A 15,033-nucleotide genomic window follows, 5' to 3' on the forward strand; every position below is an offset into this window, starting at 1 on the left:
TGCTGAAGGTCCCTCTGGAGGAAGGGGATTTCGGACTCTCATCCACACCTAGGCACTAGTGACTCAGAACTACCCTCTTTGGACTTACTTAAAAGAGCTTTAAAAATAGGTACCTAAGAGAACAATGTCTGACCCAAAGGAATGATTCTCTAATGCATGAATATAAGTGCTGTGGCACCTGTTTAGGGAAGATAAGTTTAGATGGTGTGGGGATGGGTCCTGGCACTGCCTCTGAAGTCACCCTGCCTAAGAAGGTTTCCACTTAATATACATAACGGTGGAGTAATAGACTCCTTCTGCAGCTACTTAGGAAACCAGGTCTTGCTGATAGCAGATGCGTGTGAAAGGAATATCGCCTGCTGGTATCATGGTAGAGCGTGGTCAGAATCCAGAGTTCATTGTGTACGCTGTCTCTGCTGCCCCCCTCCAGTCTGTTTCCTCATATGCCCAGTGTACATCAGGGCTCTTGTGCTACCAGCCTCCTAGGGGTATTGCATGTGAAATTTCTCTCTCCCCCTCTCCCCACCCCCTGCCTCTTTGGTTGTATAGCGTGATATAAACATTGGTTACTGATATTATTTCTGATTTCCTGTGGTCTTCCCCCCTTAGAGTAATTAGTCTTAGGGCAGCAATTCATAGTAACTGGTATTTATTGAGCACTTACTATGTGCAGGAAGTGCATTAGTATTTAACATGAATTATTACACTCATGCCTTGGGTCTTAAAGGATTTGAAAGGCAGAAAAAGGAACAGTCTCCCCCCGTTCCTTGTTCCTGGGTCTCCCTTCGCCACTGGAGACCTTGAGAGGTGGAGGTGGGGGAGAGGAGGAAGGTGCTAGCATTGGACTAAGGGAAGCTGGAGTGATGTTTTAGAAGGGGAGAGGGCCGGGGAGCTGTGAAAGGAAGGAGGAAGAAGGGAAGAGTGAGCTGGATGCTTGTGTTTGCCCCTTGGGTCCAGTCCCCACCTTCACCTGCTCGTACTCAGAGGCCGCCCCCCCTGCACCAGGTGGGTTCAGGAAACAGGGGGGAACCGGCAAGGAATGAGGGTAGGAGGAGTGAGAGTTTGGGTGCTTATTCCCTGCGCCTCACACAGGTTGGCTGTGACCCCCTGCCGAAGCCTGCATCACCTCTCCAGGTTCCGGTGATGCACCCCCCCCCACCCCCCACCTTTCCCGGTCTCGGGTGTTATAACCATATCCTTGTGTTGCCAGCCCCAGGGCCCTGCACCACCCTTGGCTGGTCTCTTTATACTCTGCGCTCAGCTTTGTAAATTGTCCCTTTTGGAAACTCTCCTCGGTTACCCGTTTGGGTATCCTATCTCCCTGGGACCCTGACACGCAGATAGGAGGGTCCTCAGCTCAGAGGGCAGAGCATGGCTGAAGGTATAAAGTCCCAAGGGGCCCACAGGAGGGGCCACCCCTGCTGCCTCGCTGACCAGTTTTCTGGCCCCCAGCTGAGGCTTCCAGAGTGGGAAGCTCATGTCTCTGGGCTGGAATGCAGGAGGTGGGGAAGGTCGTGGGCTTCTCTGTTGCCTTCCAGGTCGCCCCTCTAACCCGTTCTTTGCAGGAAAATCTGTTTGTATTGGGAAGCCCGCATTCTGGGCACACGAATTTGGTGCCCAGATGGCGCCTGAACTGACAAAAGCCCAGCACACTGACAGGACCTGCAGACACACGGGTAAATATTTTGCCTTTCTTCTTAGGCAATATTTGAGTCTTTCAAATTTAATTGCTGTCATAGGCAGGATGCTTGCATCCTTGAGGCAAAGCAAATAGTGAGGGCCTCCACCGGGGCTGCTGGGAAGTTCTCCAGCCAGGCTTCCTGGCCCGCTGCCCGCGGTGCCTGTCCATCAGCTCCTTGCTCTTGTCGAGTGTCAGGTGGCCTCTTCCCTCACTGGCTGGGTGGGCTGGGGGTGAGGGAGGCTCAGGGAGCCTGGAGCCTGTGGCCACTTGTTGAGTATGTTTTGAGGCTGAGAGAACCTGGTCTTGGCTAGGAAATCAGACATGAGTGACAGGCACCAATCTAGCTCTTACCAGTGGGATCCTGTCTTGTGTCTCCCAAGCTGGGTCCAGGGAGGATTTTGTTCGATCTTGAAATCGCGGAATGTAGGGTGGCTGCTAGTTTGCATGACATCTTTGTGCAAATTAGACAAAGGCAGCCTCTCTGGCAGGGACACCTCCCCCATACCCCACCAGGGTGCATGTCTTGGCAAACAGAGCAGTAGCTGGACTTCAGCACCTAGGTACCCTCGGGAGGTGCCCTTATGCAGTGCACAACCTGCTCAACTGTATATGTCCCAGGTAGTTGCTGATGATATTCATGTAAAAACCCTTTCTCCCTTATATCTCCCTCTCTTCTTTCTTTTCCTCTTTATTCCACCCCAAAACCATTGACCTAGTTGCCCCTCGGCTTACATTTACAAAGTGCAGTGAGAGGCTATTCCATGTTCATATGTGATCGACAAGCCTCTCCTTACGTTGTCCAGACAGGGAAGAGGTATTTGCTGTAGGATCCCAGAGTTCTGCAACAATCACCTCCTTTTATTCATGACATTCTAATTTGCCTCAATTATTTTAATCCCTTGCATATAATAGAAGCAGTTGTGTCCCTTGCCCACTGTGGTCTTCTAAAGGGCGCCTTATGTTATTCATTTCTTTCTTCAAAGCACGTGTTCTTGGTTCCCGCCCTGTGCTGGTGGCCAGGGAGATAAAGATGAATGAGTAAGACAGGTCCCTGCCCTTGAGAAACTCATCCAGTGGAGGAGTGAGGCGTGTAAATAGATAAATCACAGCCCATTGGTGTGCTGGCTGCAGTAGCACAAAGAGCTTAGCGAGGGAGGAGGAGGGGACATTGAATGCCTGCTGCTGTGTGCTGTCCTAGATGCAGGGAGGCTTTGCTGAGGAGCTGGAGGTGTACCAGGTGAAAGACAGGCAGGCAGGGGAGGAGGGACAGAGTCGTGAGCGGATAGGGCATTATCAGGGCAGGGTGGAGGGGGGCGCGCCTGGCTGGAGCCTAGGGTGTGTAGTGGCTGGGGCCCAATGGGGGCTGGGACTTTCTGCCGGGAGTGTTGGGTTTATCCCGTGTGTGAAAGAGACTGCATTTTCTGGAATGCATTTTCCTTCTGGAATGCAGTCCGAGCAGCGGTGCGGAGGGTGGGCTGGTGGAGGAGGCTCCCATCAGACAATTCTGAGTTCTAATCCTGACACTGCTACTCCCTAGGGCAAGTCACTTAATCTTCTTAAGCCTCCATTTTCTTATTCCTAAAATAGGGGTGATGAGCATCATAGCTCCTACTTAATTGGGTTATAGAAAGGATTAGTAGGACAGTGTTCATAACAGAGTGTCCCACTGGTGGGACAGGTACAGAAGCCGCGAATAGGTTACGGGTGGCTGAGGTGTGGCTCCTTCAACCCTCCCCGAGGCTGGACCTGACGCAGCAGCCCATCTGCTCATCCTGGCTGCCTTGCACACGTCTCTTCTACATGAGAAAGTTGGAAACTTTCTGGTCTTTCTGGGTAAAGTTGGAAACCACTGGTCTACAAGGCTCTTGGCAAGTCTCTCCTACCTAGTAAGTCCTCAGTAAATGTGGCTGTTGGTTGGGATCAGTCACTGTTTTTGTGCAACTATGATAGAGGGAGTGGGGACAGAGAGGGGGCAGGCTGGATTCCAGGGACATTTCTGAGACAGAACTGACAAAATTCGGTGACCAGTTGGATGTCTAGGAGGAGTGGCACCGCTAGAGCTGGGAAAGCCTTGGGGATGACTGTGGGATCTGTGATGTGGACCGGATGGGAGGTGGTGCTGTTGATGGAAATTGTTATGGAAATGAGGTGTGAATGTGCGCTGAAGAAGCAGAGACTGGCAGACTACTTTTTCTAGAAGTCTTACCAACTTAGGGAAGAAGTAACATAGAGGTGTGGGGGGATGTGGTCTGGGGGATGGTATGACATGCGAGAGACTCAGGACGTTTGTAGGCTAAGGGGAAAAAGGCAGAGGAGTTGAGAAATTAAAAGAAAAATAGTGCATAACACTTTCCTCAAACTTTGCCCCTTTGGGCAGCGCCTGTCCCACTGGAGGAGTGTCTGCCAATAATGGGCAGTGGGCAGTCGTCCAGATATGACTTACAATAAGGCGCTGTCTAAATTACTGCACTCCACCAATTGCCAGGTTCCCTGCTGACAGTGAGCCAGGGATCAGACAGTTGAATCAGGTGCCACCACTTATAAATTGAAAATCAGTGGGGTGCAAAATGGATTACCATCAAAATCCATTCAGGTGCAAGACCAAATTTTGAAACCCCTAACCTTTAAAAATGACACCTTTCCTGATTGTTCACAATGCGCTGACACTGAGTTTTAACATCCTCCAGATAAGCAGGTGTCGATGGAAGTGTCTGCAGGAGGCCAAGGACTCCTAATCATGCCTTCCTTTTGGAATTTGCAAATTTTGGCGGATTTATAAATTCATGCTTTGGCAGTTCTGTTAGATTCTCGAAGGTGTTGGTTCTCAAACTAAAGCGTGCAACAGAATCACCTGGAGGGCCTGTTGAAATTCAGATTGCAGGCTCTACCTCTGGGTTCTTGATTTAGCAGGTCTGGGGTCAGGCCTGGGAAATGACATTTCTAGAAAGTTCCCAGAGGATGCTGATGCTGTGATCCCAGGGCCACACTTGGAGGGCCTCTGCTCTAAGATGTAGGAAGGACTGTTTTGACAATCTGACTGGCAAAGCATGCACTGATTGATAACGGCTTCTCAGTAAAAGTCCTATTGGGCCAGGTGTTGAGTATGTCAAGGGGCTTCAATTTTGTCCAAGAAATCTGAGAAGAGACTGGCTCAAGGAGATACAGATGGACTTGAGTGCTTTGTGTTCGGAGGTGAGGCTGAGGGGGGGGGCAGGGGATGGAGAAAAGGCAAGAGGCCCCCTCTAGCTCAGCATTCCACAAGACAGCACGTACTACATGATTAAGGCCGAGGCCTGCTCTTTACTGGTCTGTGGGTGCAAACTCTAAACGTCTTTAGATGCCAAACTTCCTCCCTTGTTATAAAAGTTGATTTTCCTAAGGTTAAACACCCATGGCTACTACTTTCTTAACAAGCTGCTATCAGCCTAAACATTGACTCTTCCCACCTCTGAATGATGCCGGAGGTGTATTTTTCTATCTAAATCCATAGTGTTTGATTTTGTCCTCCTCTCTTGCTCTTTTGGAGTCAAGGTTATTACCTTGTACATGTAAAATGTAGGTGTCACCAGGCCCGATATGAAACAAGTCCCTTGCCCCAGGACAGAAAAAATGGATCCTGGAGACTGCCCCAGACCTGGTTGCTGCCTCATTAACATTTGGTCTCCTGTCTCTCTTTGCCAGGAGAAATTGAGAGATGCACGTACATCAAATACCACTACTCCTCAGCCACCATCCCCAGGAACCTCACCTTCAACATCACGAAGACCATCCGCCAGGATGAGTGGCACGCCCTGCGTAAGTACACCTGAGTTTCTTTCTCTGGCTGTGACCTTTGGAGGGCGCGGAGACTGGATGCCCATCAGCAGCTCGGTCCGGATGGACAGATGCACCTCCGTGTGAGACCTGTGGACACTCTCAGAACTTGGCGGCGATCCTTTAAAAGTGTCGATGTCTGTGGGTCACAGTTGCCTCGGTTGGTTTTGATGGCATTGTAGCTTTTGAGGAGTTTGCTTCTGCAATTAAAACAAAAAAACGACCAGCAGTTAGACGGTGATCAGTGGTCTTGCTTCGCCATCCTGGTAGGCATTTAAGATTTCACCTATCTGACCAAACCAACTCCTGGGATTCAAGTCCAGTGTGTCTCCAAGTTGCTTGGGGCGTTACTGTGGCAACCTGCTAATCTCTGTCGTGTTGTCCCCTGTACGGGGTAAGACCTGCTAAGACCCGGTGGTGGTTGCAGGCAGCGTGGCACTGGGAATTTGCATGTCGGAGGGGTCACGAAGGGGGAGGGGCTGGTCCTCAACTTACAAGTTTCTGTTTCCCCTAGAATGATAGGCTTTGGGACCCATGTTCGCATGGGATTGCTCAGAGAAGATCAGAGTATCTGCCTCCATTGGTTAGGGAAATTCTTGGTCAGGGGTTCTCAGAGACTTAAATTATGATGAGAGGGTGACTTGATGAGCAGACAGAGGTGGTTGGCTATTTTTACCTTTCTGCTCCATGGGGATCCACCTGCTTGTCTGTGTCAGGAAAGTTCTCCTTCCTCACCAGCATTGTTCTTCATGTGAACACGTTATTCCTCTTAGTAAGCTCCACGCTGCCTCTGGTGCATTTGTCATTTCTTCGCGATTCTAGCTTTTTTCACATAATGTCACAAGATTAACTTTATGTTTATATGTGGAGGAGGCTCTTTGTTTCTTGATAACAAGGATCCTGTAATCGGTAAACTTTGAAGAAGGTCAAAACCATCTTTTTTCTCTTTATCGTTGCCTCGTTGTCTTTTGCATGCATGGGGCCCACCAGGTAGGTTCCACTTTTTGCTTTGGTTTTAATCAAATCACCATAGCTTGAAGTGGGGGTGGGGTGAGAGACAAGTAAAATTAAACAGAGCAACCGTTCGTTGGTTTCAGGAAAGAGATTCTGACTAGGTGTCTGGATGAGTGTTACCTAATGCCAGTGGCCCAAAATGATGTAGGGCAGGTATGAGCAGATAGGAATGCATTAACCAAATTAACCACCGAACCTGGGAATAGGGAGCTAATGTCCAATGGGCATCCTCAGGTGCTAGACATTGAGCTAAGCATACCACATACTTATTTAATTTTAATGTGAGATTTGCCTTAGGGACACTAGTAATCAGGGTTATTAATTTCCTTTTTGGAGGGAGACATGTGAAGAGCCAAGTATATAAATCCCTGACAATGACCGCTTATTTGTCAAGTTGCATTGGTCTGGGATAGTCGCTTAATAGACACCTACAGTGCATGTTCAAGATACATGACAAGCCTGGTTGAAGAACCCCTTAAATATAACTTAAGCAAAAATGCAGTGGAGGGGAGGGGCGTCATGGAATCTCAGAAGGAAGAGGTTGTCGGTATTTCGGCTTCAATTCAGACTCACTCAGTTCAATCACAGTTACTGAGTTTTTCTGTGTACCTGGCAAATGGTGGATACCGAGGCCACAGGGGGCTCTTTCAAAGAGCTCGTGTCTGGAGGTGGAGGAGGGTGGGCAGGAGTGGAGAGATACATTCTCAAAGCAAATAATTACAGGGCAGTGCCCTAATTACAATATAGTATAACGGCTTCAAGCAGTTAAGGTAGTTTGTGAAAGTTTTTCAGCAAGAAGAATTATTCTAGCGGTAAATTGCACAGATGCATTTCAAGGGCATCGCTGAAAATATGTTACATGGTGTTAGCAAAGGTAGAGAGGAGGCTAATGCTAAGCTTTATGGACCTTCTCTGAGCCCAGTGTCTCCTGGGTCCTTGTTCTGAAACTGGAGTGCCCTTAGGTTCTGCAAAATCGAGCATGCAGCCTCTGCTGTGGTGAATGGGGGTGCTAACAGATCTATTTTTAACTGATAAAAGCCATCTCAGCGACTGATACATGCAGAAGTTTTGGGCACCCCGTGTGGGGTGAAGTCAAGGCTCCCCTTTGGTGAGGGATTCATCTGCCTGTTTCACAAAGTGACCTGATGGGCTGTGAGGCAGGCAGAGAACATTTGCCATTCCCGACATGGATGGCAACTATTTTTAGCCAGGGAGCAGGCAAGCGTGGGTCACACCTGAACTGCTGCTGAACATAATTGGCAATGTTGGCACAATGGGGAGGTGTAGTAAGTGTCAGTTTTAATTTTCAAAGGTCAGATATCGATGACATTAGGTGGGAAATGGGCACATAAGCCCCCTTTGAAATTAAGTAGAAACTGTCAGATTAGCAAACCCCTATGATCAAGCTTTGGAAATTTAAAAAAAAAAAAACAGACTCTGATTTCTTTACTTATTTGAGAGTCCTGTATTGTTTAATACTGTCAGTGGGATCAAATAAATTCCTTTAATACTAGGTTGGTTATTGTTTTATAATTTCGCCGTAATACCTTACATTCTGTAATTTTTCTCAGTAAGTAAATTTTGCCAAAGCAAAAAATTTGATTTTCTTTTTCTCCTGAAGACCTTTTTCTCCTGAAAAAACTTCTGGTAAATATTTTGGTCTTTGGTTAAACTTAGGTTATTACCTACATTTTCATCAAGAATTTGCATGTGGTCATCAAACACTGTTGTGGAAAAAATTTTTTTCAAATAAGAAAAGCACCATTTGGTTTAAAACTATGCTGTGGGTTTTGAACAGTTAACCCCACCAATGGGAGGCTTCACTATTTGGCTGAGAGCTCATTCACCTTATGGTCGCATGAATAGCAGGTGAAAGAATAAAATTATCTGTAGGTCGCTAGGTTTATAAATCCAAGTGTAAAGAGCCAATAACCATGAGTCTGGGGAGTAAAGGTCGGAGAATCAAATGTGTTTGTGCATATGTGTGTGTGTGTTGAGGGTGGTCTCTGCTATGGAGGTTTGAATACTGAGTTTTCTGGGTGATTTGGTGACAAGGTTCTGAATCTGTCTTGGATGGTGATTGCCGATGAAGTGTTGGGTGTACCTGTTTCTCCTTCCCACCCTGGCAAGAGCTCCCCCAGAGAAGGCAGAACTCATTCAATAGTTGGGACTGTGTCCTCAGTCCACCCAGACCTGACTGTTTGCCTGGGGCAGCCCACCTTGACTTTCCTCCCTGTCTGCTGCCTCCCATGAGATCGCAGTGACCCCAGGTGGCATGGGTCGGGGCTCCGTGGGCTCCGAGGGTGCGCTGCACCCCTGATCTGGGTCCTCCTGCCCCCTCCAGGGCTGGAGCAGGGTGGGTGAGTATCACTGGGCCAGAGAGGATGGGGCAGTGGCTACAGGAGATGAGCTTGGCCGATGCCACTCTCTGGGTGGGTGGTCTGGTTTAATGTTTGGAATATGACAGAAGCAGATTGGCAGTCGTCAGGGGAAGCAGGCTGGCAGGACAGTGACATCTTAAACGGTGCCACTTCCTCCTCTCACTAGAACACATCCCCACGGGCTTTTCGTGCTCTGAAGTCCAGGCTTGGGTTGCTGTGCTTGTTTGGAGAATTCTGTGTCCTTGTGTAACCTTCAGGAACCCCTGAGGCCATCCCTAGTGGTTGTGCCTTTGCTTTCACTGTCACTGGTGTCCCTTTGGAATGCGCTTGCAGCACAGCTGGGGTCCTGGATGCTGCCAGTGGCAGGGCAGGGGGTGGGAGGGGGGCCTGGGTGGCCTGTGATACGGACTGGGCAGCCAGGGTGCTGAGAAAGCAGGCTCTGGGGAGATGATGCTGCTGAGATGTGGGTGCTTCTGCAAGGAGGAGCTGGCGTGGAGTGGAGCTGGGCTTGCGGGGCTGCTCCAGCGACCGGGGCTGGGGGAACGGGTGGCAGGGGCCACAGCGGGGGGGCCTGCCTGGGGGCTGCAGGGCAGGTACCCACTGGAAGGTGTGAGAAGGGCAGCCCTTTCTCACCCCGCTGGTCTCCAACTGCCTGTCAGGGACTCTGGGCAGCTGCTGATGAGTCTACCCCAGGGTCCAAGCCCTGAGGCTCCGGAGTCGTGTGCTTGTGAGCTCAGATTCTCATGCCACTTAGCGTTTTCAAGATGCAGGTTTCAGCTCACAGTTGATTGCCCCTGGCAGTGGGAATCAGGGAGTTGGGATTCCGCTTTCCTGCAATCACATCCTCTCCGCTGTCTTTCAAGAGGCTGAGAGCCAAGAAAGCTCCAGGTTTTTTTGTTTGTTTGTTTGTTTGTTTTTAAAGCTTCCTTCTGTCAAGACTGAAAGTTCAGCTAATTAAATTGGATGGTCACACAGCACATTTCCAGCTGGCCAGGGAGGGAGGGAGAGATGATCTCCCCGTGACACCCCCCAGGGAAAGGGCATTGGGGGAGGGAGGGAGCAGAGGTGGGAAAGGGCATTGGGGGAGGGAGGGAGCAGAGGTGGGAAAGGGCATTGGGGGAGGGAGGGAGCAGAGGTGGGAAAGGGCATTGGGGGAGGGAGGGAGCAGAGGTGGGAAAGGGCATTGGGGGAGGGAGGGAGCAGAGGTGGGAAAGGGCATTGGGGGAGGGAGGGAGCAGAGGTGGGAAAGGGCATTGGGGGAGGGAGGGAGCAGAGGTGGGAAAGGGCATTGGGGGAGGGAGGGAGCAGAGGTGGGAAAGGGCATTGGGGGAGGGAGGGAGCAGAGGTGGGAAAGGGCATTGGGGGAGGGAGGGAGCAGAGGTGGGAAAGGGCATTGGGGGAGGGAGGGAGCAGAGGTGGGAAAGGGCATTGGGGGAGGGAGGGAGCAGAGGTGGGAAAGGGCATTGGGGGAGGGAGGGAGCAGAGGTGGGAAAGGGCATTGGGGGAGGGAGGGAGCAGAGGTGGGAAAGGGCATTGGGGGAGGGAGGGAGCAGAGGTGGGAAAGGGCATTGGGGGAGGGAGGGAGCAGAGGTGGGAAAGGGCATTGGGGGAGGGAGGGAGCAGAGGTGGAGGCTTCGTGGAGGAGCGAGGACATGTCAGTGGATGTGCTGCTAAGAAGGAGAAGCAATAAAATTCAGAGCTGTCTTGTCCAGTGCACGCACCTGAGTGACACACTTGGATCCCTGACCCCGAGACTCCTGACAGCCCACCGTGGAGGCCTGTAGCTCAGCTCAGTCTGGGGGAACCAGCCCCACCCAGGCTGTGCATGGTGGGAAGCCCAGCCTGTCTGCTAATCTGCCGTAGATCTTGGTGCCGAACTCTTCTCTTACTCTGCTTGGCCAAGCCCTACCCGGTTCCCCCTCTTCTAGCCTCTTCCGTAGTCTCTTCCACACCCTCCCCTCTTTCTAGGATCAGCACGTCCTGCCCCTGAACCCTAGTCTCCCGGTGCTAAGACTCCCTCCAGCCACCCCCAGGTACCGCCCACCTCCTGGGCCCAAAGCTGCTCCTCGCCCCTCCCCACTGGCGTTGGCCTTCTGGCCTTGAACTTGTGTTGGCTTCTTGCCGGATGTCGCCTACCTTCTCCTTTCCTGATGGGCTGTCCTGGCCCTTCTGGGCCAGCCTGCTCATCTGCCCTCTGAGCTTTACTCCTCCTCAGACCTCTGGCCTCACAGCCTAGGAGTTGCCTAGGTTTCTGGTCCCTGGTCCCCCAGCCGTCCCTGCTTATGACAAAATGAAGGTGGTAGACCCAAGGGGTTGGGATGATGATAAGAGTAATTATAACAGCGATAACTGCCTCTTGCAGATGGGGTAACCATGCCAGGCAGGAAGGGGCTGCCTAGAGGTCCCTTCTTGGCCTCAGAAGAATCTGAGACTCAGGATCCAGGTCTGAACTCCAGCAGACACCCTCCAGCTATTTTTTCTTTGTTTTTGGCTGATGTGACATAAAACAGCCTAATGAGGTAAACATCCTAGACAAGAGAAGCTTCGATCCCCTGCAGTGTTGGCCATTTTCCTTCCCCTGCACCTGCCTCAGAGCCCAGCCAGTGTGAGGTTCTCGGTGTGTGCAGTCTGTTGTGAGCTGCCTCTTGCTTGCAAGGCTGGCATCCATGGAGGTCATCCCTAGCAAGAAACCGTCCCCAGAATTGTGGAAGCTTGGTAGCACAGGAACTCAACTGACAGAGCATCCCCATATGTCGCTTGGTGTTCTGAAGTCTTTGCTTTTTGCAACCCATCCCACGTCTCTCTGCCCCCAAGCCCTTGCAGGGAACATTGTAAACCTTTCAGGATACCCAAAGCCTGCAACGCAGAGGCTGCCCTATGCTTGTCCTCCCAGAGCTCCTATGGTATTTTTGCAACAGGCCAGGCAGAGAACACCCCTTTATGTGGTATCACACCTACACCTGCTCTGGCAGCTGTAACTCATGCCAGGACTCCTTTCCTTCACAGCTTTCCCTGCCTGTCAAAACCTACCTCTTGGGCTTCCCTAGTGGCGCAGTGGTTGAGAGTCTGCCTGCCGATGCAGGGGACACGGGTTCGTGCCCTGGTCCGGGAAGATCCCACATGCCGCGGAGCGGCTGGGCCCGTGAGCCACGGCCGCTGGGCCTGCGTGTCCGGAGCCTGTGCTCTGCAACGGGAGAGGCCACAGCAGTGAGAGGCCCGCGTACCGCAAAAAAACCCCCCCAAAAATCCCTACCTCTCTTCTGTCCCATTCCCTCAGGCTTCTGCTAGGCAGCACGTTTACTAATTGGATGAACTTTTTTAAGGTGTTAATGTCTTCTTGGGTTACCTGTCCTGATAGCATTGTTATTTTTCAGGAGACTTTACCCAAAGGCGTGATAGTGAGGTGTTGAAGGTTATGTGGAGATACTTTAAAATTCTAACATGTGTAGCTGTTGATCTGACCTACTTAGATGGTGGCCTGGCTAGGAACCAGTGGCGGAAATGGAGTGGACAAGAGGGAGAGTTTATTTTCGAGGCGGCCTTAGGAGTAGGGAAGGAAGGAGGCCTGGAGTAAGGGGCGGGGTGGAGTAGGGCACAACCTTCTCTGTTAAAGATAGCCAGGTACTGAAACAAAGCTGAGAGCCACTGCGCTGGTGTAACTGCAGTCTTCAAGCCACAATTCATCTGAATGGGCAGGTCCAATTTTGTGCTGGGAATTAGTTGGGAGCCTGGCCTAGAGGCATTCTCTTAGCTTCTGCAGATTGGAAGGTGTTTTCTTCTGGCCCAGCACACTGATCTGGACACCACAAAGGAGACCTGGGTGCAACCCCACTGGCATCCCTCATTCATTTGTTCATTTACTCATTCAATATTCATGGAGTGCCTGTTCCGTGAGAAGCCCCGGGTTAGGTGCTGGAGGGGATATTAAAAGGTATCCTGCTTTCCAAATTGGATGATATATGTCCAGGTGCCAGCTAGGCAAGGGATCAAACCGCTTGTTGCTTAATGTTTTTCGACTACCCGGAGTGCAGGCTAATGCGGCTGACACTCACACATCATGGGTCCCGACCTCCACATTTAAATTGGCAAGAACTCATTGCAGGGGAAATAAAGGCAAAACATAAGGCAAAACTACCATATCACAGAGGCTTGGCCTGGTTTTTTTTTTTTTTTTTTTTTTTTTTTACAGGCCAGGGAAAAGTGGGGATGGTCCAGGATCTGCTTTCTCTGGGCCCTCTAGGGGAACTGTCCCAGCTCTAGGTGCTGAAAAGGAAGCTCAGTATTGCAGGTGATTCTTCTTTCCAACAGCTCAGACAACAGAAGCTCACTGTGCAGGTGAGCTACAGCAGTGAGGGGGAGAAACAGGACCCGGAGCCGAGTGTTCCAGCGGACAGGGGCAGCTCAGCAATAGGGAATCTGGGTTGAATGAGACACGGATATCTGGGCAGCAGACACTTGTCATCAGGGCAGTGGGTCAGCAGGTATGAATACAGTAAGTGGTGCTTTGGGGTTTCAGGACCGCATGATCCAATAGGGAAGAGGCTTGGCCAGGAGTAGACAGGCACTAGTTCCCGAGAAATCTGGAACATTAGGGAGTTAGAATAAGAAATAGAGAACAGCAACTAGGAGAGAAGCCCAGTTTTAAGGTCAGGGGTACTATGCCTTGAACAAGAATGGGGCGCGACCTTAGAGCAGCAGTCTCAAACTGTGATCAGGATTGGTCCTGGGTTTTGGGGATGAGGCTGCTTCTGAAGATGGTAGGACTACAGGGGGAGGGTAGGGGAAGAGGCATCTGGGAACCAGAATCACTTAACAGAAAAAGTAGTCAGGTTCTACACTGTGTGGTAAAGGCCATATCAGAGTCTAGTCCAGTGCACCTCAAATGTGGTTCAAGGACCAGTAGCATCTGCATCATCTGGGAACTTGCTAGAAATGCAAACTCTTGGGCCTCAGCACAAAGCCACTGACTCCAGGTCTCTGTGGTGGGGCCCAGGAATCTGTGTGATTCTTAACACATTAAAGCTTGAGAACTCTTGGTCTGGAGGGCATTGAGGGCAGGGGGCTGTGGTGGGCAGTGAAGGCTCAGGAGAGGAGAGAGTGTGGGTGGGCTTTGGACGGGAGCTGGGAGAGGAAATACTGCATTTTGCACCTCTCACGCAGAAGCCGGACTTTTAAGTTATTTGTATGTCGTGTGTTGTCTGTTTCTACTTGGTTATAGCTTTGGTAATTTAACTTTTCCATATTTCTTTCTGTTAATTGAATAAAGCAGCATGGAAGAGGTGAGGTGTATTTTCTTTTTTTCCCCCATTATGGGGGCATCCTCCTGTTATCTAGCCTGAAATCTCTATCTTGTCTCTGCAATGTTCTCCTTTCAAAATGGACTTCAAGCTAGGAGACGTGGCATTGAGTTCCAGCTCTGTCGCTCTCTAGGTGTATGACCCTGGGCAAAACTACATGAGTGTTTTAAACGCAGTAGTCATCTGTGAACCGGAGGTAATACTACCTGTCTTGAGAGTTTTATAAAACTTAAATGATTCATGTGAAATCAGTCAGTAACTCTGGAAAGGCTGATACCAAGTAGCATTAGGTGCTGTTATTATTGGAGCACAGCTGTGCCAGGCACTGGGTTCCCCATAGGAAATGGGGGAAAGGCTCTAGAATGATACTTTGTGGACTTGGGGGCTTTTCTGTTCAACTCTGTGCAGCCTGTGTGGGTAAGTGTGCCTCGTGTGTGGCTGTATGTATTGATGGGTCTGCTATGGGTTTGCTGTCGGCACAGGTGTGTGTGTGTGTGTGAGTGAGTGAGAGAGAGAGAGAGAGAGAGAGAGAGATGGGCGCTGGCATCGGGCGTCTCCAGTGTGGGAGTAGAAAGTGGCTGAGCAGTATTATGTGCTGAGTGGCAACAGTGTGGCATATTGTGAAAGGAGTTTAAGAGCAGAGAATGGGCAGTGTTTGGGATCCTCACTGGGATAGTGCAGCAGAGGCAGCTCTCTAATTTATCAGTTGTGTCCAATAAGAATGCAGTTTAGACCATAACGTGAGTCTCTAAAAGATTTACATGCTGAGTGTCTAAAAAGTAACATTTTCAGAGCTTTGAAGATAAATACACTGTGACTACATTTGTATTGAAATTGTCAAGGGAAG

The 15,033-nt window shown here is 50.4% G+C and overlaps 1 protein-coding gene across 1 annotated transcript in view; it reads left to right on the top strand.

Moving 5' to 3' along the window:
- TMEM178B (transmembrane protein 178B) overlaps window positions 1–15,033 on the top strand; it is a 373,053-nt gene that overhangs the window by 116,007 nt on the left and 242,013 nt on the right. The window contains exon 2 of the mRNA XM_007466625.1: window positions 5,363–5,476. Within this exon, the coding sequence (XP_007466687.1) occupies window positions 5,363–5,476 (114 nt within the window). The remainder of the gene's footprint in view (window positions 1–5,362; window positions 5,477–15,033) is intronic.

This window comes from Lipotes vexillifer, unplaced genomic scaffold (genome assembly GCF_000442215.2).
Source record: "Lipotes vexillifer unplaced genomic scaffold, Lipotes_vexillifer_v1.1 scaffold71, whole genome shotgun sequence".
NCBI lineage: Eukaryota > Metazoa > Chordata > Mammalia > Artiodactyla > Lipotidae > Lipotes > Lipotes vexillifer.